At 40.0% G+C, this 24,253-nt stretch overlaps 1 protein-coding gene across 10 annotated transcripts in view; it reads right to left on the minus strand.

Moving 5' to 3' along the window:
• Positions 1-24,253, minus strand: part of MAST4 (microtubule associated serine/threonine kinase family member 4) — a 581,240-nt gene that overhangs the window by 197,581 nt on the left and 359,406 nt on the right. Inside the window, exon 7 of one of the 10 annotated variants that reach the window (XM_063623229.1) lies at positions 9,857-9,937. The exons of 8 other annotated variants lie outside the window; for them this stretch is intronic. In XM_063623229.1, the coding sequence (XP_063479299.1) occupies positions 9,857-9,937 (81 nt within the window). Of the gene's footprint in view, positions 1-9,856; positions 9,938-14,341; positions 15,459-24,253 lie in introns of those variants that run through there. One more of the 10 variants, XM_063623230.1, reaches the window with a different exon arrangement.

The following is a 24,253-nucleotide window of genomic DNA, read 5'->3' on the forward strand; positions in this document are numbered from 1 at the left end:
GTCATCAATGAATGCAAAAACCACTGGGTGAAATCTTGTTGGGAAGAGTATATTCATATGGACTAAAAATTTTACCCCAGAGATTACTTAATAAGGTAAGGGCATAATCACCATAAAGGGAAAATCTGGCAGACACCAGCTTTTGGACTTCCTGGTGTGATGCTATGAGGAGGACATCTTGTTCTTGGCAAATATGTTTAACCTGAATCTAAAGATGACAAAGCCATCAGACAAACTGAAATTGTGGGATGTTCAACAGAAAAGTTGTCTAGTACTGAGGGAAGAAGAAAGACAGTATAACTTTCTAAATTGAAGGAGATTAAAGAAAGAGATACAACAACTCAATGGAACATATGATCTTTAACTGGATTCTGACATAAAAAAAAAAAAACTTTTACCGGCACATTTTTTGAAACAACAGGAGAAAGGTGACATAGCCCATATAATAATGTTCAATTTGAAGGCCATAATAATAATATAGTTATATAGGAGAATATACTTATTCTTAGGAGATACATGCTTAAGTATTTAGGGGTGAAGTGTCTGAATGTCTGCAAATTACTCTCAAACAATCCAGGAGAAAAACATGTTTAAATACATCTAGGGGCTAAGAGAGAAGGAACGGGAAAAAGAGCAAATGTGGCAAGTGTTAACTGGTGCATCAAGATGAACATGGTCATACAATTTTTTCAACTCTTTAAAAACAGGTTTGGGATTTAAAAAAAGAAAGTTGAAGGGGTAGGAAGAGAGTATTTTAGAAACATGGAATAATCAGCCCTGACACAGGAACACGCTTGAAGTGCTCAAGAAAAGGCAGAGTCCAATGAGGCTAGAGGGAATGAGTGAGACACGGCAGGAAGCCGGATCACGGAAGACAGAGGGCATCCACTGGAAGGCTCTGAGCAGGAGCAGCTCACACTCCACAAAAATCACTCTGAGAGCTGGACGGAGACTGATCATAGGAGGGCAAAGGTTGAAATAAAGCAGGAAGACATGCTGGGAGGCTACTACTACACAAATCTAGGGATAAATGGCAGTGGCTCAGACTAAGGTGGGATAGGAGAGGCAGTCGGCATCGCATATTGCGAAGGCAGAATCAACAGGACTTCCTAGTGGATGATGCGCACATGCCCCCCAATCCACACGTGTGCACACTGCAAAGATTATTAAAAGGGAAGAATTACAGATGGCTTTTGACTCAGAGCTTGATTAAAGTTGAGCCAAACTTGTATTTTATATAAAGAGGAGAGAAAAAAGCAATACCACTGTGAGAAAATAAATGTTCTTCTCAATGTGGGGTATCTCCATAATGTTTTATTAACTGGAGCCAGTAATGATTCAGCTAAGCAAATTGTCAGAGAAATAAGTAGAAAAGCCTAAGAATCCATGAAATTTAGCTCATCTCCTTTTCACCCGAGACCATTAGTACAGCTCTCCCAGTTTCATAATACCTCATCATTCACTATCGCTTCAATTAGAATATGCAACATCCTTGATACAAAGGTCAGGTTCTGTAGTTCATTTTGAATGCTGGGTTGCAAGAACGATATGACACTAATAATAACAAAACAGAACACTCTTCTTGGAACATTTCACATACATTACCTAATTAATTCTTACACCACCTCCAAGAGGCATTATTATCTATGTTACTGCTGGAGAAACTTGACATTTTTTTTAAAGTTTTCGCATTTGTATTACTCCTTTTACTGAGGCATGTCTGAATTTCACATTATCATCACCATCTTATGCTTTCCAAGAACATCACAACTTAATTCTCATATCAACAGGGTGGGTGTTAATGGCTGTATCCATGTTTTAAATGTTGGAAATAGGATTTTTAAAATGATGTGAAATGTCTTTTTCTCCTGTCACAAAGAAATGCCTTAACAAAATGGAACATAGGACATAACTTCCCCCAACACACACATGCACATGCACACACACACAGCAAAGTAAATTTTTATTCACCCCAAGAAGATCTACTAAAGAAGATAACTGTTAAGCCTCCATAGAATAATTTCAATATATTCAAAAACCAAAATTTAAAAAGTTACTTAAGTAAAGTAGTCACAATATTTGGCCCAGAAAAGACTACACAGTAATGAATCATCTTGAGCTATGAGGTCCAAAGAAACGTTTAAGAGTGGATGGTATCAAGAAAGTGTCCGGGCTCCTTGCAAACGGGTTGGGGAATATCCTTACCCAGGCCTGAAGAGGCTGGTCTCCTAAAAGGACTCCCAGAGCCCTCTCAATAACACAGCAATGGTGAGAACACTGTCACCCCCAGGGGAGTAGCAGGGTGGCCCAGGCTGAGGGAACAAGGCACAGGCTGCTCAGACTGGGGTTGCTATGGCCCATGGCCTGATTTCCAAAGCAAACCCAATTTAACCTTTTTTTGCATCACCTAGGCTCTGTCCAATACAAAATTTTAAAAAAGTAACATCGGGCTTCACAAGTCAAAACATGCTCCTCATACCCATGAATGCACTCTTGAGGACTAAAACATCTAGGGAACCAAGCAAGCTCCAGACACAGTAACAAATCCACCTGCCAGTAAGTGGAATTTTACACTGTGAATGCAAATGAAAATGACCACAAATTGAAGTCCCGAAGAAATAGAGGCACAGGCTCTCCAGCCAGATGCCTGAGCTTGAACCAGACCAGGTCACTTTCTAGACATTGGTCTGTTGGTCGAACCCGGAGGTTTTGAAAGTGAAACGGGAGTGCTTTCGAGCATCACACTGGGAAAAAAAGGCATACATCAATCCCTATCTGGGCAAACTGAGACGTGTGGGCTCCACAGATAAATCTGTCTCTGTGCCTTAGTTTTCACATCTGTAAAATGAAGACAGTACCTGCCTCCCAGCCACAGGGTGAAAACTGTGTGAGTTAACATATGTGCAGCACTAAGAACAGTGCCAGGCATGTAGCAAGCTCCCATCAATGCTGGACACTAAGCCGCTGCACATGCAAATATCTAGCTTAGTAATTTGGGCCTTTAACTCAAGTCAGTAGACAAAACAGAAAAGTTAATGTGAAAAGGTGAGTGCATAGAGAAAAAACACAAATCATCACGACAAACAACATGGCCCTGGAATGGCTGTCTGGGCCTGGAACATGTAGGTGTCTACACACAGATGAGTGAAGGCGCTGCAGGGACTCAGCTGTGCCAGGACCCCACAGACCTGAAAGCTCTGCTTGCCGTCTGACCTCACAAGACTTCATCCCCTAGGTTCTGCAACTTTATAGCAGATGAGCTTATAATATCCATTTTAGAAATACTATATTTCAGAAAAATCAAAGGAAACAACCTTTCTGCAGTAAGTTTATTATGCTTGCCCTTCCCCATTACTGCTACCCACTTGAAGTCTCCTACCCCACCCTGTCCTCCTCTGGAGCACCGCACACACATCCTCTTTCTTACTAAGCAAGGGAAGCCTCCAGGTGGTGGCACTGGCAGAAACCAGCAAGGGTGAGGTGGAGGGAAGTGCTAAGTGGCCTGTCTACACCACCCCAGTGACAGCTGAGACTGGCAACCTTCCTCATCTCTCCCCAGCCCCACACCCACAGGGCTGGCACTGTGTTCATAATCAAGCTCATCTCTGCTTGGCTGAGCCATTCCTAAGACTGCCTGCACGACACAGATTCGATCCTATATGACAATTCAGAAATAAAATTCCGGGAATTCATTAAACCATCACATTCACAAAAGCACAGGAACTAGTGTCTGTAGAGTACAAAGAAATTACCATCTGGTACGAGCATCTTCAGATTTTTTCAATGTTCTCCACAAAGTGAAGGGGAAAAATAGAATAAAAAAGACAAATGGGCCCTCTCATCCTAAAAAGCGAAAGAAGCTAAAAGGGTTTAGTGGTTTAGCCGTCAGGTGACTTTCCCAGTCCTACAGGTTCCCTGTGAAAAGGAGACACAAAATCACAACATATTGCCATGTGTTTGGTAAATGCCTATGATGTCTGCCCCTCACCATGGCAACAAGTGAAGTGAGGGGGATTCAGACAGCCATGGATACCCAGTAACCTTTCCAAGCAGCAAAAGGACAAACAGGCCAGCTCTTGGCAAAATGGGACCAGGTGAGAATAATGCTGGATGCCTCCCTGTTAAGGTGCTGTCTACCTTTCCTGCCCATCACTCTTAGGACCACCATATGCTCCATTCTTGCTCACAAAAAGTTATTGCACTAAAAACCTATAAGCTACAGTTCTTACATTGCCAACGAGGTAGGGGATTCACAGATAAAGACAATGAGCATCCAAGAATTTTAACACTTGCCCAAGGTCACAAAGCTTATATGTGGTGAGGTCTGTGACCAAGACTCAGGCACTATGACTCCTAGTCTGTGGAGTCTCAAACTCAAGTGTCTCCAGGGCCAGTCAGGTACTGTGAATGAAGCCAACTAGGTGGGGTCTATGCTGAAATGGAGAAGAGCAGCTTTAAAACGTGCTGCAGGGACCCAGCCACAGACAGAATGTGGCTGCAAAGGAACACAGACTCACTGAAGGGCTTTGGGTTTTTAAAAGCAGCCCCCAATTCACAATTCTCTTATTGCTTCAAAGCATATTTAATGACAACCAAATAATTTGTTTAGTACCTAGTTATTTAGTACCACATTATGCTACATGGGCTAGGGAGACAGCAGTATGTAAGACAGACAGGCCTTGCCCTCCAGAGCTTACATGCTACTATTCTTCCTTAGAGTGACTTATCCTCTTCTGTGTGTGATCTGCCGACTTCTGTATCATTTTCTCTGTCCCTCACCATAGCCAGGCATATCTGTTAATATAAGCTGGGGTCTAACTTTAATTAACAGTGACTTTCTACTTTGTCCTAGATAATTGATATCTACTCAGTTTTTACATTTTGATGGCTATAACTTACTATTTATAGAAGAATAAAAAATAAGCCCTTTCTCTCAAGGTGCCAGCACTGCTCTCAAAACATACCTACAACTCAATCTCACGTTTAAGCACAGGTGAAAATATCAGAACAGGCTTGAGTCCCAGGGAATAACACATTCATTCATTAAATCAATACATACTTACGGAGCCTCTCCTACGTAAGTCAGGAACTATTTTAGGTTTTGTGGATACATGTGTGAAAAAGTAGACAAAAATGGCTGTCCTTGTGGAGTTGATAGCACAGTGATAATATTCTTCTCTGGAAGTAGTACTATATCCTACCAGCAACATGGCATGTGTGTTTGCAGTCACAGCTGAAACAGGGAGAGAGAGATTTGGGAGATGGAAGGAGAAGAAACAGCATACCTTCTCTACTGCCAACTCTGGCACAGCTGACTGTGTGTTTACCACTCCGAGACTCCCGAAACCAAAGGGAGATGCAAAAAAGAATATGGAAGAAGTAAAATACAAGGAACACAGGACATGCAGCCAGCAGGTTCTCGAGTGATTATCATCCAGGGAGATGTTGAGGAATGAAGCAGAAGTACAAAAGAACATCACTATGGCATAACAGAAACTTGGCCACTGAGTGATGGTGTTCCAGCCTACAGCTACTTACTGGGTCCCTATTGATGGCAAGGCATGCTCAGCGCCAAGAAAGACACTGAGAATGTGAAATGAGATCGCTTCTTCTGGAATCTTGCTATCTAATCACAGTCCAGATTAGGAGCTGGCACAAGTCACATCTATATTACTCAGGAGCCACTGATGTCACCATTATACAAACAGCTCCTAAGTGGTAGCCAATTTATTAAGTACTGGGGGTCATGACAAATTCTGAGTGGTTATGGTTGCCTCAGAAGGAGGAAAGCAAAGATGTACATAAATTCCACTTAAGGTCTTGAAGATGCTCTCTGTCACACTGGTAACTAATAAACTGATATTTAGGGCCATATATATATATATATATATATATTTAGTTTATAGACAAAGTGTGTATTTTGCCTATTTCTCCAGTCCTGATGCAAGAGTTTTTCTTTTTTTTTTTTTTTTTTAAGGAGTGTGAGATTTTCAAGATGGAAGGGCTTTTGAGAATAATGTAGTCCAATCCTCTGCTCAGTACAGGAATACAGTCTGCATCTTTCCAGCTCACTAGGTGCCTGGCCTTCCTGATGGTCTGATGAGGCAGCCCATTAAAAGTTCAGAAAGCTTCCTTAGAAAATTCTTTCCTTCACACTGAGCCCAAATTTGTCTTACCATAACCTCCATACGGCAGGGCAAGGTCTTATTACCCAGACATACTAAACAAAACGTAAGTCCTATTTAGCAACTGAGCTGTCCTGGAAGCTGCAGATGTCTTATTTCTGGCCAACCTTCAGGAAGCCTGGCCTGGAGAAGCCCCTGGAGTTCCACTGGAGATGGAGAGCTGACTCATGTCTCTGCACAGCCTGCCTCCAGGGTTTTACTATGAAAAGAATAGAATCTTCCATTGCCATATTTAGAAACTCTGTGTGTCAGCACCTCAAAAGGGCACAGACACTGTGATACTCACCACCACCACCACTCTGTCCTAGACCTTCAAGCCCCATTCATGAAAAAGGAATAAAGAACAAATCTGACCCATCACAATCAACGGTAGGAAAACAAAATCTGTGCAGGGATACAATACATGCTTTTGCAGTGGTAATAGCATGAACATATTTGGAGTCTTGCAATTTATAATATTAGACCATCATTTTGGGGCACACTATCAGAGATACCCAATTTCAAGCTGCCAACCAGATATCTCTACCTAGAACTTTCTCACTGTGTTTATGACCAGACTCATCATTACAATATTTTCCTCCCTCCCCAACTCTGTTTTTTTTTGGGTTCAAGTCATTAATGCTACAAATCGCAGTGTAAGTAAGTCATTCATTGAAAATTATTTACTGAACACCTGCTATGGGGCACCTTTATTTCATCAACGTCTACAACAAAGACTGCTAACTATTTAACCAAACTTATTTCCTCCTTTTCCTGAACACCAGCAAGCCATATTTCCCAGGCTTCCCTATTGTTAGATACAGTCAGAATACCACATTCTAGGCCATGAAATGTGAATGGAAGTGATGTGTGCCACCTTCAGCTCTGTCAGTGCACCATCCTCCATGCTCTTTCCCTTTCCACCAGCTAAATGTTGATGCCCAAGGCATCCTTGAAGGCCACCGGTTAAAGATCCCCCTGGATCCCTTAATGACTCCATGGAGCAGATCCTCCCGCAAACCCTTCATCTATGAGTGAACAATGCAATTCCATTGTATTTGAGCCATTGTGTGTTTATTTGGTGGTTGGCATATTAGCAGCACTGTAACTAATACAACTTCTATTTCTTATTCACTCATTTATTCATTCTTTAATAAGCATTTTTTTCAAACAGTACATTCCATATATAGAGTGAGGCACTTGGGGAAATAAAAATGACTAAAGAAGGTCACAAGGTCTACCTAAACCAGATAATTAAAACTCAATATAAATGATCTCAGAGCAACATGTGTATGTCTTAAGTTAGTCACAGTGGAAAGATTTGAGACTTTGTTTTGTGTCCTAGGCTACTATTTAATCTCTGTATGTGTTCACATTTTCATCTGTAAACAAAGGCAGTATTCATTTCTGTCTCGCGTAATGTTGGGTGGATTAAATGGAATGAAACCACGTATATAAAACCAGTTGGCCAACTATAAAGAACTTTGCAAATTTTAATTTAGTTTATTGCAGTTGTCCTAATCCCAGACCTATTACTCATTATATATTGTACTAGCATCCTCATTGGAGTTTCTGCCTAAAATACAATCTATTCTTAATATTGATAGGGTACGTTTCCTCAGTTTGAACTTGGATTGGTCATTTACTTATTCAAAACATCTTCTGACTCCTGAACACTTACAAAATGAAAATTGAACTTTTTAGCTTTAGTATTCATGGCCTTACATAGCATGCATGCCCCCAAATTAATTTTCAAGTTTATATCAATCTCTATACAGTTCCAAACTTTTCTTCTATTTCACCTATCCTATGTCCTAGTGACACACATTATTTCTACCATATGCTATGTTTTCTTACATCCTAGATTTTTTTTCTCTGTCTGATTTTATCTTTCACCACCCCCCCCCCGCCCCCACCAATCCCTCCTCACTGAACCTCCAAGATTTTTCAAGGTCCAGCTCAAATGCAACCAGTTCCCTAAAACTTTTTCCCCAAAACACTCTTCAGAACCTCATCCTCCTCTGCACGACCTTAGCACTGAATCTAATTCTCTTTTCTCTTCTGCTAATGATGGCATCTTCATATATAGCCTATTGCCTTTAGGAAGAATAAAGAAAAGGAAATACGAGTATTGTATTTAATGAAAACATATTACACTAAAGAAAAAAAGTTCAGGACACAGTTCAATTTCTTGCAGTTGGATAACCAAAATGGACACATTAGAAGAGCAAAGGAATTCTCCAGATAGGGGGAAAAAAAAAATTACTCTTATGTTTTAGGATCTATTAAATTCAAGAGGATGCTGTATAAAAGCTATTACACAAAACTCTCATGTTGAAAGTCACTTTTACAATAATAAATACAATCCCATCAGCAAGAGTAGAACTAAAGTTCCAAGTCATTAATTTGTTTCCCTAGTCAATTATTCTTTGCAGATTTCAGTTCAGCCTTACATTAGAAATATGAAAGAAACAAATTTGTTAAATTGTCCCACTGATATCATCTAAAGCTTGTAAATTGATATTTTTAAGGAAGTGGCCATAAGTGGCAAATTCGTCATTCATTTACATTTACGAAATAAAAAGTGTTCATAAAAAAATTTAAGTTGCCCTTTGCATCAACAGATAATTTGATTCTACTTTCTTCTGTAGGATTTTATTTTATTTTTTTCTTTTTGAAACACAGAGTCTCACTCTTTCGCCCAGGCTGGAGTGCAGTGGCCACATCTCCACTCACTGCAAGCTCCGGCTCCCGGGTTCACACCATTCTCCTGCCTCAGCCTCCCATGGGGTAGCTGGGACTAGGGCGCCCGACACCACTCCCAGCTAATTTTTTGTATGTTTAATGAGAAGGAGTTTCACCATGTTAGCCAGGATGGTCTCGATCTCCTGACCTCGTGATCCGCCCGCCTCGATCTCCCAAAGTGCTGGGATTATAGGTGTGAGCCACCGCGCCCAGCCCCACAGGATTAGGATTTTTAAAAAGGGGAAAGGGATGCTGGGTACTCTATGTGTGTCTTCCGATTAGATACAGGAAGATTCACTATATCCATAAAGAGTGAATTCATGAAAAGTCTATTAGAATATACATACTATAGATACTATAGCAGCAGTATTTTCTATCATGTATTCTTATAACAAACTATGCTAAAATGTAAGAGTTCCCTGGGGATATTTATCTAACAAACAGAGAAGAGTGAATATAATCAGCCTATGAGTGAGGGGGTAGGAGTATATACCTTGGAGTTCTAAAAAATAATTTAAAAAATATTAACCCTTTCGACAATTTAAATACATTATCCTGTAAATAATAGGGTATAAAATAGTTTGAGGCAACAGGTATTATAATACTCTCATAGGAATTAGGAAATGTTTTCTAGAAACTAATAAATTATATCTTTATATTGATCAAAACTTACAGAATTCAGTGCAGATCATTTCCTAAGAAAGCAAAATGAAAAACTGTCATATATACACACACATTGAACAACGAGTCAAGAGACAGCAAGTGAAATATGAGTAAATATGCTAAATAGAGTAAGTGATCAAGTAAGTCACCAAGTAAACAATTCAACCAGTTTCCTCACCCTGTGTATTGTGGATTGCAGAGTCTGAAGTAATCAAATGCTGGTGGTGGGAAATAGGGCAACAGAAAGACAAAGCAGCCCTGGGCAAGCCCTGGAGCATGCTTACCTCCAAAAGTGAAAGGCCAAGAGAGGACTACAAGGACTGCCTGGGCTGGATGGGGTTGGACTCAGGCTCCTGGGAGTGAGACTGAAAGTTAAAATAATGTCATTCCAAGTGGGAGAATTGATTGCAGTAAAAAATAGCATAGCTCAGTTAAGGGACTGTGTTCCCTTTAGGCCAGAATCACTATGGCAAGCTTATCAACACCACTAGGTAATCATCTAATCACTTGCCCTTTTCAGCTCTAAAATACAGAACAAGTAAAATGCTTCCTGCTGAAATTTACATTTTAAAAACTACAGCTGCCATTTTTATTTGAGCCTTTTCTTTGTCACAAAGCAACTTGGCAGATATCTTTGACATGTGATTTTTGCATCAAAGAAAATCCAGTGCCATTTTATATTGAGTATATTTTATTCTAGATTAAGAAGACAATGCAAATAAAAATTTAGGTGAAATATAGTAGTTTTTAAAAAGCAAAGCAACTCCACATAGGAAGATATGTTTTTAAGCACTTTTGCAAGGAAAAACAAGTCTTCCTTATAGCAAAGACCCAATATTTTATCTAATCCTCAGGGGCAATGATAAAAAGTGTTCCTATGCGTATATTCAAAATAAATAATTTCAAATATTATTACATGTAGTTATACATTATTTTACCTTCCAGAGAGGTCTTCTCAAATCCAACTGTCAACGAACCATTATAATCCCTGCCACCCCCACTCCCCACGCACCCATCCAAACCACCACGATTATTCCAGCCAATTCTCAAATATTCATCACAGTGTGGTTGGAATAGAGTTCATTTAATCTTTTTTTCTTTCTGGCCTCATGTCTCTATTTTTAGGGAGATAAAACTTAAATTAGATACAGTATAACAATTTAACCAATAGATCTAATAGATCTATTAAAGCATGAAGTTGATGCTAGTCAGTTACCAACTATTTTTACATGGCAAAATCAAAGTAAAAATTAGCTAAGTATTCTGTAGGTATTCTGGCCCCAACTCTAAGACTCAAGTGAGCAATAGAAACTCCTGCTATAGTGCAATGAGTTTCTTTCCTTTCCTTTTTTATTTTCTGTTGTTCTTTTTGAGACAAGGTCTCACTCTAGTCACCCAGGCTGGAGTGTAGTGGCTTACTGCAGCCTCCACCTCCTGGGCTCAAAGTGATCCCCCCACCTTGGCCTCCCAAGTAGCCAGGACTATAAGCACACACAACCATACCTGGCCAATTTTTGTATTTTTTGTAGAGATGGGGTTTCCCCGTGTTGCTCAGCCTGATCTCAAACTCCTGGGCTCAAGTGATTCTCCCGCTTCAGCCTCTCGAAGTGCTGGGATTATAGGCGTAAGCCACTGTGGCTGCCTTTTTCCTTTTTTAGAGATGGGGTCTCGATATGCCTCCCAGGCTGAACTTGCACTGCTGGGCTCAAGAGAGCTTTCCATCTCAGCCTCCTGAGTAGCAAGAACTATAGGCACGCACCACCGTGCCTAGCTAGTGCAGAGAGTTTCTTAAAGAATGTTATTTTGCCTCTCTGCTGGACGATGGCTCTACACTGTATCATGTTTTCCTATCTCAGAGAATGAGGTCTTGAAACAGAGCTGCATTTTGGTTGATTCAAGCTGGTTGTGCTCTTCATTGGCACAGAGGGTTGGCAATGATGGCTAAAGTCAGATGTGGGCTTACTATGGTTTGCAAATTCTAAATGCCATCCTTGTCTCCCATTATATGGATAATTGAGACTTGGCTGTATTTGTTTTAAACTAAAATATAAAATTATTGTTCAAATGCTCTAATTTAAAAAATATAATGTTTCAACAGAGTAAAGTTTTATATCTTCTAAGACCATTCTCTGATCTGGTACCAGCACTTGTAATTAGTAAGGAATTATCTTCCTTATACACTCAGAGCATATTCAAAAGCTGCTGCTCTTCAACATGCTGTACTCTAACTTAACAGCTCATTGGAAAGCTCTCAGGAATGTCCCCTGATATGTCCGTCATTTTGTCTAAGTACAGTCTTATCTATTCCTTCCGGTCCTAAAATCGGCATGCATAGGCACTAACGCCGCTCCCCGTCTCCATGCGGAAACACACATGATGAGTGCTATGAAGTGTCTATGTACCCAATTCTATACTTAACAATGAAAAAAGAAAAAACAAATCTACCTTTCTCAGAAACTGGAAAGCCAGGCATAGGCTATTCAGGCATCATAAATTTCTGTATAAATTAACAACTTATTAATTTCTGAAATATATATTTGATGTCTCACACCTAAGATTTCAATATCTGAAACAGGAATCAGAAACTGCCCTGTGTTTATTGATAAATCCAATGGAAAATTCTAGATTGCATCTACAGAGCATAAAATAGGCTCATATAATACTCCACAGCTGCAGTGCTTATGGAATAAACTCTTCTGAAAGAAAAACAGTAATGTCTCATGAACGAACATTCAAAAGCTGCTCTACACATTTGCTGTGTGAGTTAAGACTAAAATTCCCAAATAATTAAATTTATATACATTAAATCTGCTTTTAATAGAATCAGTGATAAGACTTTCCATTATAGCATTCCTCTGCAGTGGCTAGAAGTTGAATTTACTCAAAGACTGCAGAATTAGCTTTCTCCATGAGTGAATGTAAAGTTAGCTATGTCTATTTTAGAGTAATTTTGCATTTCAAGGTAAACAAAATGTTCAAAGTAAATCACATGCTAATACTACGATGATATTAAGAGTGATTCTCTATTCCACTCTCACGCTCCCTAGGCAAACAGAATTATCTATTTTAAAGGCACAGTAATATTTACCAAGATAAGAGGATAGAAGGAGGGGGCGTGGCCTGATACGAAAACAACATCCAAAGATCCCCTGTGTTTAGCTGACTGTTATGTCCTGTGTCGACGCTGGCAAGGTCATAAAACTCGTGGCATAATTCAGTCCTTCTAATCATAAAATGGAATGTTTGATACAACTGAGTTCATATTTTTAAAAAGTTACTTTGAATTGTCTCCTCTAAATGTAGACAAGATTGAAAAAAGAAAGAAAAAAAGGAAAGGAAGAAGAGGAAAGAAAGAAAAAGCCTCATGTGAAATGATATCTACTAAGTCCAAAGAAAACAACCAGGAAACAGCACAACAAAAAACAGAGGCAAAAGCAAAGCTGGAGGTTAATGCCTCTGGGTTTTAAACATAGAGCTATGGCTCAGTTATGCATTTCCAGCTAGAGAGAGGAGGGTTAAGTAGAAGAATGAGTGCATGCCACTAAAATATTCCACACAGATGGTGAGAGTTGAATGTTAGGGTGGGGGTGGAGATGGGAGAAATGTTAGGGCAATGGGTAAATACTATTCGTACCTCTAATATGAAGAATGTCACAGCTAGCAAGAAGGTTGTGAGAGCCCTCTAACTTCTTGTAAGTGAGCCCCTCGTTAGTATAAAATCAGGGCACAATTTTAGAGCAAAGACTGGTTAGAAAAGTATTCACTTCAGAATGTCATGCTTTTATTAATTAAGGAAATGATTTCTCTTGTATGATGCATCTACAAAATTCAAGAGGAATAATAAATCCTCAGAACCAAGCATAGTTCTCATCCTGCAGTCTCTTTCTGGAGACAGTCCAGTATGAGATTATTGGGACTATACAGATTTCACTAAAATGTAATTTTATATCTGTGCTGTAAGTTAGAAAGAGGGATATTTATATTTGTCTACTGGATTTATATTTTGCTGTTTATTATTTTAACTGTGACAGCACAGACTAACTCACAGCTTCTGCATCTTTGACTAACAGATTTAAAATAAAAATTTGCTGACACTTCCTGCATCACAGATGTCTAACTTCTGCACCACAAATTAGATGTGGACATGTTCACGTAGCTACATCACATCAGAAGGCAGTCAGATGAGTTAATGGGTTAAAAAAAAAGCAGCTAAGCAAACACACAGCTCAACTAGGTAAACACATTGCATGCAGTGGCTGGAGATTCTGCAGACAGGATTCTAAATGTACCACAGTTCATTAATATTCTGTTGCACAGATAAAACATGGATCACATCTAATGAACGTCACAAATAACCCTTCTCTTGCACTCTAATCCATTGTAATGTCTTCTATTATTCAATGCAGACAGAGGCCTTTCTTTAGAAAAAGGCAACATAGGGATAAACAGTAAGAGAGAAGGAGAAAAAGACAGATACACCATGGCCTAGTGATACATTCTTTCACAATGAGCTGTTAAGATGTTTCCAGAACTGGGGTTTAGTAACTTTAAATATGCAGCAATGCTTTTCCTCTGACTGCAATGCAAAATGCTGGTCTGGGTGTCCACATTAGCTGAAACCAAATGCCATGCATTTAAGACATGTTCCTCCACCTCACACTGCAGTGCTCTGAGGCTGTCAGTACAAACAAATGCTAAATAGCTATTGGTCGCCGGAAAGCGAGTGCCATGCAGAAAGCATTAAAATATTAAAGACAGACAATACTTACTCCAAGGTCAGCCCCGGAATCTGTAGCCTTTCCCGCTGGGCTTTCATGGTTGTTATATGTTAGCACACTCTATTGTAACCATGACACACACTCCCTGCCAGCGTCCCGGTGATGACAGAGAGCCAAACCGAACCTCTCTAAAGGACTGGACTAACACTCTCTCGAGGGGGAGGGGGAGGCTGCAAGTTTGGGTCCTTCCACCTCTAGCCGTAATCAAGAGATGTCAGCTGCTTTCCTCAGGTTAACGGCAGTGCACACTGCACTGATTTTGTTAAAGGAACGAGGCTTGCAGCTCTGCATATCAAGTAATTGGTTTCTGATTTTTTTTTTTTTTTAAGAAAGTCGCTCTACTCACAGACCCACTTTTCACTTCAGTGAAATGAAAAGTCCTTTTCACCCTGCAGACTGGGGCAAAAAAATAAAGCAACAGTGTCATACTTGTAAAAGAGTTTATCTCAGCACACGTCAACTATTCCCCACCTCCCTGTGATGCTCTCAAATAGAATTCAGCCACCCTGAGGAGGCTCGTCTTACACTTCCCTTGGTGGAGTTAACTAAATCACTCATAGTCCCCAAGAAAGAAATGAGGATAGTGCCACATAAAAATAATTAGATCTTTCTCTAAATATGGCAATCATCAGAACGAGGAATAAACTAACTGCATTAATTTGGGGGAAGTCAGACTCCGTTGTGCAGCAAAGACTTGTGTGAACAGGCAAACCCGATAGGAAACTACCAACTGGAAATGCAAGAGATAGGCACTTGGATTTTTATTTTCAAAAAGCTCATTTTTAAGATCGCAGTGCTGTATACTTTACAAAAGCAATCTAATATGAATAAGGAGAGAAAGAAAGAACATGAATTTTGAAAGCCTGAAAGTTTCATCTTGTATTTATTCAAAGAACCTAATTTTTCACAGCATTCATAACTTGGAACTAAGTGTACTTCCATTGTAGTGTATGAAGAACGTAACTGACTCACTTCCTATAATGCATTTTAAAATGTTTTAAAACTTGGCAACCCCTGGTTTGTTGAGAAGAAATACTAGAACAAATTAGAGTTTAATTTTATCAAGAATTCTAATTTTCAAGTACTACAAGGCATCTCTTTCTCTTTCTCTCTCTTTCTCTCTCACACATACACACACACGCAAAAAGAGAGAGAGAGAGAGCCAAACTGCGGTAAAATAGCAAGTATATTCAAGCAGTTATATTTCAAAGGCTATGAAGTCAAACTCCGTCTTTTTACAGATGAAGAAACTGAGGGCACACAGTTGGCGGCTATACTAGGATTAGATCCTGGTCTGTGAATTTACTCTTATCCCAGAGGCCTGTCTAGGCAGGGATGCCACAGGTAGCTGTTCAGGTTGTGCCCTGGGCAAGGAGGGAAGTGGGAACCAACATTGAGTCTGCTTTCCATGGTTTTATGCCTGCACCTGGCTCTGGGCTTCTTCCACTCCATTTTTCTCATTTTCACGAAGTCTCCCTCAGCTCTGTGCCCTTCTGGAGGGCTACCCGTTTCTAACTCCACAAAGGTGCATATGGGCCAGTGGAGGTTTATAGGATACTCTCAGAACTCTTTTCTACATCCTTAACTATCAACTTGCTCTGGGGCATTTGTTAATGTTAACTAGGTACCAGCTTATCTCTCAGTGTGAGCTCACAGAACCAACCAATCCTCCTACCCTTTGGAGGGAACAAATCCATACTTGAAATATAGTCACTGACTCCATAGAGAGGCAGATAGAGATGTAAAAAGTAATTGTAATTTAGTAGAAAAAAGCATCACAAAAGGAAATACTAAAAAGATATAATGGATCCCAGCTACTCAGAAGGTTGAGGCGGGAAGACTGCTTGAGTCCAGCAGTTTTGAGACCAGCCTGGGCAACACAGCAAGACTCCATCTCAAACAAACAAACAAGATATAATAGAGCACAAAAAAGAGGCCTCAACTTTCCTTAGGAAAGTTGGTCAGGGAAAGTTCGAAAGCATGGGTGTCACAGCCAGATTATGATAAATAAAAGAAAAAAATCAGTTACCACCCTATAACAAAAAATAAAGCAAAATCCTCAAATTCTTTAACTTTTAAGGTAGACCTTCATCTCAGGAAACACATTAGAATATTATTCAATAGCCTTCTACACACAGATCTTCTGAGGTAAACTTCAGTTCCATATAGCCAATGGACTACAATACATTTTCACTTCAGTTTCCTATTACTACCCCTAATTTAACAAACCCAAAAGAAAACTCACCATCCTGCCCTCCAAAACTCCAAAATAAGCTTCCTTTCAATGTAAAATATCCAGAATGCCACCATTATTTCCACCTAATGTCAAAATACATTGACCCCAAATACATTGTATCTTGGCTAGATTATTCCTCTTAACTGGTCTACTTCCTCCCAGGTACCCTCTACACCTTGGTGACCACATAAACTCCAGAGTGATCACTTTCAGAATATGTCACTCTGCTGTTCAAAATCTCCAACATCTTCCCTGTGAGTAGAAGCCACAAATTTAGGACATTTGGCCCCAAATGGGATAATCAAGCATCAATAGGAACAACAATGGTAATGTATTACAACATATCAAATGTCATGAGTTCAAGAAGAGAAAGTTACGTCACCTTGAGAGGATGCTAGAGAACTGCTGCAGTAATCTTGAAAGCTGATACAGGGAAAGAATCAAGCACATCCCCTGCATTCCCTATGAGTTACACCTCACAGATGGGGAAATCATTCACTTTATAGATGCATTCCGATTGGTGAATAAAGGGGGAACTGCGGTCATAAAATATCAAAATTTTGTATACTCTAAAGAACCCCAGGGAATCTAAGCCATGATCATCAGTGACTGCTGACATCACAAAGAGAGAAACCCTGGACACTGTGAGCTTCTCAAGACAACACACATGAAGTAGTCTTACCAAAAAGACTCCAGCACCCCTGGATAGAACCAAGCCTCTACATCAAAATATCAAGTTACAGGTTAGAGACAAGGGAATGTGTTAAACAATATCACAGAGACGTGATCAGCAAAAGTTAGATACAAAAGTCACAACAAATGACCTAGTTTCTTAAAATTTTAATGGGGAGGAAGAAAAGATGGAAGGGGAATCCAAAGTTTAAGAGAAGGCCAGGCACAGTGGCTCATGCCTGTAATTCCAGCATGTTGGGAGGCTGAGGTGGGAGGATTACTTGAGGCCAGGAGCTCGAGACCAGCATGGGCAACATAGCAAGACCCTGTCTTTACCATAAAAAAAAAAAAAAAAAAAAAAAAAAAAAAACCTTAAGAGACATATCAACTAATTGTAATATATGAACTTTTTAATGGGTCCTGATATCAAACCAATCAAACTATAAACAAATGCACACATAATCAGGTATTTAGGAAATAATCAGCATGATATTGTATATGTACACACTTCAGCCTGAAATATATATTGAGTATATGTATATACGTGTGCATATATATACACACATGGTTTGGATATCTGATAAAACTAGCCAATCATCTTAAAGATAATATTGGATCATGATCACCTTTAATTCCCTTTTATAGATACATACAAAAATATTTACATATGAAGTAATACATATAGAGTTTGCTTCCAAATGATCTGGGGAGGGGGAGTAAGAGTATATAAAATTAAAGTGGCTTTGGTTACTATTTATTAAACTTGGATAACAGGCAAATAAGGGGTTCATTATACTATTCTCTGTACTTTAGTGTATGTTTGAAATTTTGTCTTATAAAAAATTGAAGAAGAGTCTCAACAGGCCTCTAAAGCTCTATATGGTATGTTCATACCACACCTCCACACCCCCTCTTCTACAGCTCTCTCCCTGACACTCCTCACTACCCTTCACATATACCAAGCACACTCCTGCCTCTTGCCCTTTGCACTTACGGTTCCCACTGCCTAGAACTCTTCTCCCCTGAGATGTCCAAACATCCTGCTCCTGAACTTCCTTTACATCTTGCTTGACCCTATTTGAAAACACAAGGCTCCCTCATCTAGTGTTCCTTCTCCTCATCTTTTTTTTGAGACAAGATTTCACTCTGTCACCCAGGCTGGAGTCCAATGGCACAATCATGGCTCACTGCAACCTCTGCCTCCACCTCCTGGATTCAAACAATCCTCTCACCTCAGCCTCCTGAGCAACTGGGACCACAGACACATTCTACCATGCCCAGCTAATTTCTGTGTGTGCATTTTTTGTAGAGATGGGTTTCACTATGTTGCCCAAGCTGGTCTCAAACTCCCGGACTCAAGTGATCCACCCACCTCGGCCTCTCAAAGTGCTGGGATTACAGGCAGAAGCCACCATATCCGGCCTTTCTCCTTTTTTTTTTTGAGACAGAGTCTTGCTCTGTTGCCCATGCTGGAGTGCAGTAGTGCGATCTCAGCTCACTGCAACCTCCATCTCCCGGGTTCGAGCAATTCTCCTGTCTCAGCCTCCTGAGTAGCTGGAACTACAGGCACATGCCATCACACGCAGCTAATTTTTATATTTTCAGTAGAGATGGGGTCTCACCGTGCTGGCCAGGGTTCTCTTGAACTCCTGGGCTCACGTGCTCCTCCCGCCTCAGCCTCCCGAAGTGCTGGGATTACATGTGTGAGACACCACGCCCAGCCTTTATTCTCATGTTGATGTATTTTTCACCTAACATATATTATATTTATTTATTGTCTGTCTTCCCCTATCAGAGTGTAGGCTCCAAGAAGGCAAGTGTGTTGTGCGTTGTTTACAGCTGTTTATTCCCAGTGCCAAGAGCAGCCCACATAAATATTCAATAAATATGTGCTGAAAATGAATGAATGACCCTCCCTATATTGCAGAAACCACCAACTCAGGAGATTTTTCATTGTTTAAATAATTGTAGCTCACCACAGTGTTACATAACTAAACAGTGTCAGAGCAATGACCTCAAAGAGGGGTCTTAAGAAAATAGAGAATTGGGACATGTTCAGATACCACACGAAGACCCAGAAAAGACCTTTGCCAGCTGGAAGGCATACATCATGGACAGGCTGTACACATGTGTGTGCAGAAGAGGAACCTAAGGCTGCACTAGAGTAGTGTGATATATTTTTATCAGTAGAGGTGGGTGGGTTGGGGGGGACATTGGTTTAAACCACAGTACTTTGATATGACTGAGAAGACATATACACATGACAAGGTGGAAGTTAAGGAGTCTTCCCTACCACTGCTGCATTAATGGTGGAAATAATGGGGTTTAAACAAACCCAGAGGCATAGTTTAAGGCTAGATCCTCTATGCATTTTCTAGAGTAGTGGTTCTCAACCAGGTTTTGCAATGTCTGAAGACATTTTTGGTTTTACCCTTTGCAGCAGGGAATGAGGGGGTTGCTGCTATTGGCATGTAGTGAGTAGAGGCCAGGGATGCCGCTAAACATCCTATAGCACACAGATACTGCCCCACAACAAAGAATTATCCAGCCCCAAATCAAAAGTGCTATTCTAGAAACCTTGCTCTAGAGACAAGGGTCAATTTCTGCAGGACCCTCGGCATCACTGACTAGTTTTAACATGTCGATTCTGATTTCATTGCACTCAAATGGGGCGAGGGAGGAGCACTCAAACTGTCTTGCTTCTCATGCCACATTTCTTCTCTGGGAATATTACTTCAGTGTATGTATATACTTCTGTCCTGTTTTCAGGAGGAATGGCTTTTTATAGACAGAGCTTCAGACCGTCTCTAAGTCACAGAAACCTAATTATCAGGGTCTCCATGCCATACAGGAACAGCAACCTAGATATGGAATTCTTAAAAGCAATATGATCCAAACTACATACAAAATAAGTTTCACCACTGCTTATTTTGAGGGCATAGTTAAATAGGCTGACTTAAGAGTAAAGCCAGTTGTATGTGTCTGAGGCACCTGGGCAGACAGGATTTAAACGTACGACTTTTGATTTCTCAGATGAAATTCAAGGGACAGATCTCCTCAATGCAATATTTGCTCACCTCTTTCCTTTCTAGATCCAAGGCATCCATAAGGAATACACAAAATCTTAGGGTAATCTTGTTCCCTGAATGTTCAATTATTTCTATATTCTTAAAAAGTGTGCATGGTTGAGGAAAACTTTCAAAGAAGGTGAATGTGTATGTGCTCTCTAACCACTCACGTAATCCAGTAAAGGTTAGACGAAGTTATTAACATTGTCATTCTCTCAACAGCTCATATTGTTCATTTAATACACTTTTATTCAGCAGACCCTGTTCTAGGTGTGGAGATACAGCAGTGGATGAGACAGAAAGGTACATCTATAGAGTCTCCATTTATCAGGGAAAATAAATAAAGACACACATAAGGTCATTTCTGATAATGACAGGTACTCCCATCACAGGATGATGGGCAATGGGTCAGGGAACAGACAGTATCTTTAGATCGGGCTGGGAAGATAAGATGATGGGCAAGCTTCATCTGCAGGATGAAAATTGCCAGGTCATGAGTCAGGGAAAGAGTGCTGCAGGCAGAGGGAGCAGCAATTGTAAAGTCTCTGATGCTAGAACAAGGCAGGCTCATTCAATGCATATCAGAAAGGCCATGTGTGTGATGAAGAGTCATTGAACAAACCTTTAGTGAGAATTATACAATGCATGGCATTATCAGGGATGCAAAGATGAATCATATGCTAGTTTGGGTCTCAAGGATTGTATCATCTGGCGAAGCAGGGAGAGTAGAATAAAAGTTAATGGGGGAGGGGATCAGATTTATGTTCTATATGATGAGGAGGTAAGAAATAGGTTTGATTTTGGTGGCATCTTTTAATAACTGGAGTTCATTTTTCGAGCAGGTCTTTATAAGAAGCTGACTAATGGCTTCTAAGGACTCTCTATCACTTCAAAGAGCAGGAAATATGAGGCTATCTGTGTGTGTTCATTCATTGAAGAACATCTGTTAAGTGTTCACTGTGGGCAAAGCATTAAAGAAGCAAAATTACTAAGACACGACTTTGGCCTACAGAGGCATTAGGAGAAAAGACCAGGGTGGAAACATTTTCCTCTCTTCCTCATCTGTCTCTCTCTCATCCTTCTCTCCTGCTTCTCTTCCTTCCCCAGAAAACATGGGCCCCTTTCTCCTCAGAGAGGGTTCATCATTGTCATCTAAGGTGTCAGGTTTGCCACCTGTACACCTCTTCTCAAGAAGCTCCTGCAGGATATGCTCCACATGAACAATGAAATAAACCATTTAAGAGAAATGCATGAGATCAAAGAAAGGGCAGAACACAGAGAGAGACGAAGGGAATTACCACGTTAATGAGGGTGAGGAAAATCACCAAAAGCTGCCGCCATGCAGGAGACCTAGATAGCACACCGTCCAGCTTGGAACAGAAAAAATGGAGGGTCCAGGAAGAGGCTTTCAGAAAAAAACTTACAGGTTATCTGATATGTTTGATAATATAGGAAGTGCAAACAAGAGTTTTATAGTTCTATTGAAGAGTGTGGAAAGGATTCATGACAGCTACATAAAATCTAAAAAGAAGAAAAACACCCCAATTACTAACTCCAAAGAAAAGCACAAAGTTATAAAGGAGAGGAACATTATCGTTGGTTCATCAGTGGGAAAACACACACACACACACACACACACACACACACACACACATATCATGGGAGGCAAAATAATGGCCTCTCTAAAGATGTAGCAATCCTCAGAACCTGTGAATATATTATTTTACATGACTAAAGGGGCTTTGCTGATGTGATTAAGAGTCTTGAAATGAAGAGATTATTCTGTATTGTCTGTGTGGACCCAGTGTAAACATGATTTCCCATAAGATAAAAGAGGGATACAAGAGACACAGTTAGAGAAGGAGATGTGACAAAAGCAGAGGTTGGACTGATGTGGCCAGGAGGCAAGGAATAAGGTCAGTGTTGCTGGAAGCTGGACAACTAAACTTTCCAGTCATAGATAAGCAAGTCCCCTTTTCTTAGGACAACATGGATTGGGTATTCCATCACTTGTGCTACAAAAATTACCAAGTGATACAACCAGAAAGCTTTATGAGTTGTTGTTCAAACAACGTATTCGATTTAATGCTTTCCTTTCCATAAGAAAATAACAAAGCTACAGAACCTTAAGGCCTAATTTTTAAATGCCCTCTAATAGTAGCAGTGCTTGTAATAACCCCAAACTGAAAATTACCCAAGTGCTTATCAATAGTAAAATGGCTAAGTACATTATGGCACATTCACATGATGAAACACTACACAGCGATGAGACTGAATGACCCACAACTGCATGCAGTAATGTGGATGAACGTTGCAAACATAATGTGAAGCATAATGTTAAGCTAAAGGAAGTATAACTGTGGAAATGTAAAATGGTGCGGCCAATGCAGAAAATGGTATGGCAGCTTCTCAGAAACTTAAACATAGAATTACTATATGATCTGGCAATTCCACTTCTGGGTATACACCCAAAGAAATGGAGGCAGGAACTCAGATATGTATATACCCATTTTCACAGCAGCATGATTCACAATAGCCAAAAGTGGAAGCAAGTCAGGCTTCGATTGACAGATGAATAGATGAGCAAAATGTGGTATTATCCATACAATAGAACATTATTCAGCCTTAAAAGGAAGAGAAATTCTGACACGTATTACAACATGGACGAACTATGAAGACATTACACTAAGTGAAATAAGCCAGACGCAAAAGGACAAATATTGTTATGCTAGCTACTCTAGGTAGCTACTACTCTATTTTGGCTAGTCTATAGTAGTCGAATTCATAGAGACAAAGTGGAATGGCTATCGTCAGAGACTAGGGGAAGGGGAAATGAGAAGTTAGTGTTTAATGGAAAAAGTTTCAGTTGGGAAAGATGAAAAAGTTCTCGAGATGCATGGCAGTGATACACTACTCTGTGAATTTACTTAATGGCACAGAATTGAATGCTTAAAAATGGCTAAAACAAAAATTTTATGCTAGGTATATTCTCCAGAACTAAGAAAAAAAAAGAAAAAAAAGTATACTAGTTTACTTATCCTATGACTCTACTTATATATTTGACTTCAAATTCTAATAGCAACCTATGCTATTAGAGTCAGGATAGTGGTTAAGGTGGTGGAATATGGGGTAGGGTGGGGTGAGGTAGTGGCAGGATTTTCAAAGGGGAGTTCTAAGGCAAGAATCATGTTCTGTTTCCTATGTGCTGGTTGCAGTTTGTGAAAATTCTCCAAGCTTGTGAATTTGGGGATTCCTCAAAGTCTCAAGCTGCAGCTCTCGTAAAGCAAAGAATCTATTTTAGAGGTTTTACAGCTTTCAGACACTTCTCAAATATACTCCCTCTTTAAAAAAGTTATTTATACTCAGCATCATGCCATCTAGGATTTGAGGCAATACATAAGAATACACACATACACAGACTACTCAGTAACTTTTTGTTAAACCAACAAATGAAGCAAAGTAGAAAATTAAATTAAATCAGAACCACGAAAAATAGGATTAAAAGGCAAATCCATGGGAAAATATAGAACCCTAAGTATAACAGAAAATACAGAATCTTAAAGGGATAATTTTTACAGAGCTATCTGTGACCAAAATAATTAACTACTTGCCTGTGTTAGTCTGTTCTCACTCCGCTAATAGACATACCTGAGACTGGGTAATTTATAAAGGCAAGAGGTTTAAGTGACTCACAGTTCAGCATGGCCTGAGAAGCCTCAGGAAACTTACAATCATGGCAGAAGGAGAAGCAAGCACATTCTACTTCACATTGCAGCAGGAGAAAGAAGTGCCGAGTGAAGGCGGAAGCCCCTTATGTAATAAAACCATCAGATCTCAAGAGAACTCACTCACTACCATGAGAAGAGCATAAGCTAAACCACCACCATGATGCAATTATCTCCACCTGGTCCTGCCCTTGACATGTAG

This window comes from Symphalangus syndactylus, chromosome 18 (genome assembly GCF_028878055.3).
Source record: "Symphalangus syndactylus isolate Jambi chromosome 18, NHGRI_mSymSyn1-v2.1_pri, whole genome shotgun sequence".
NCBI classification, from domain to species: domain Eukaryota; kingdom Metazoa; phylum Chordata; class Mammalia; order Primates; family Hylobatidae; genus Symphalangus; species Symphalangus syndactylus.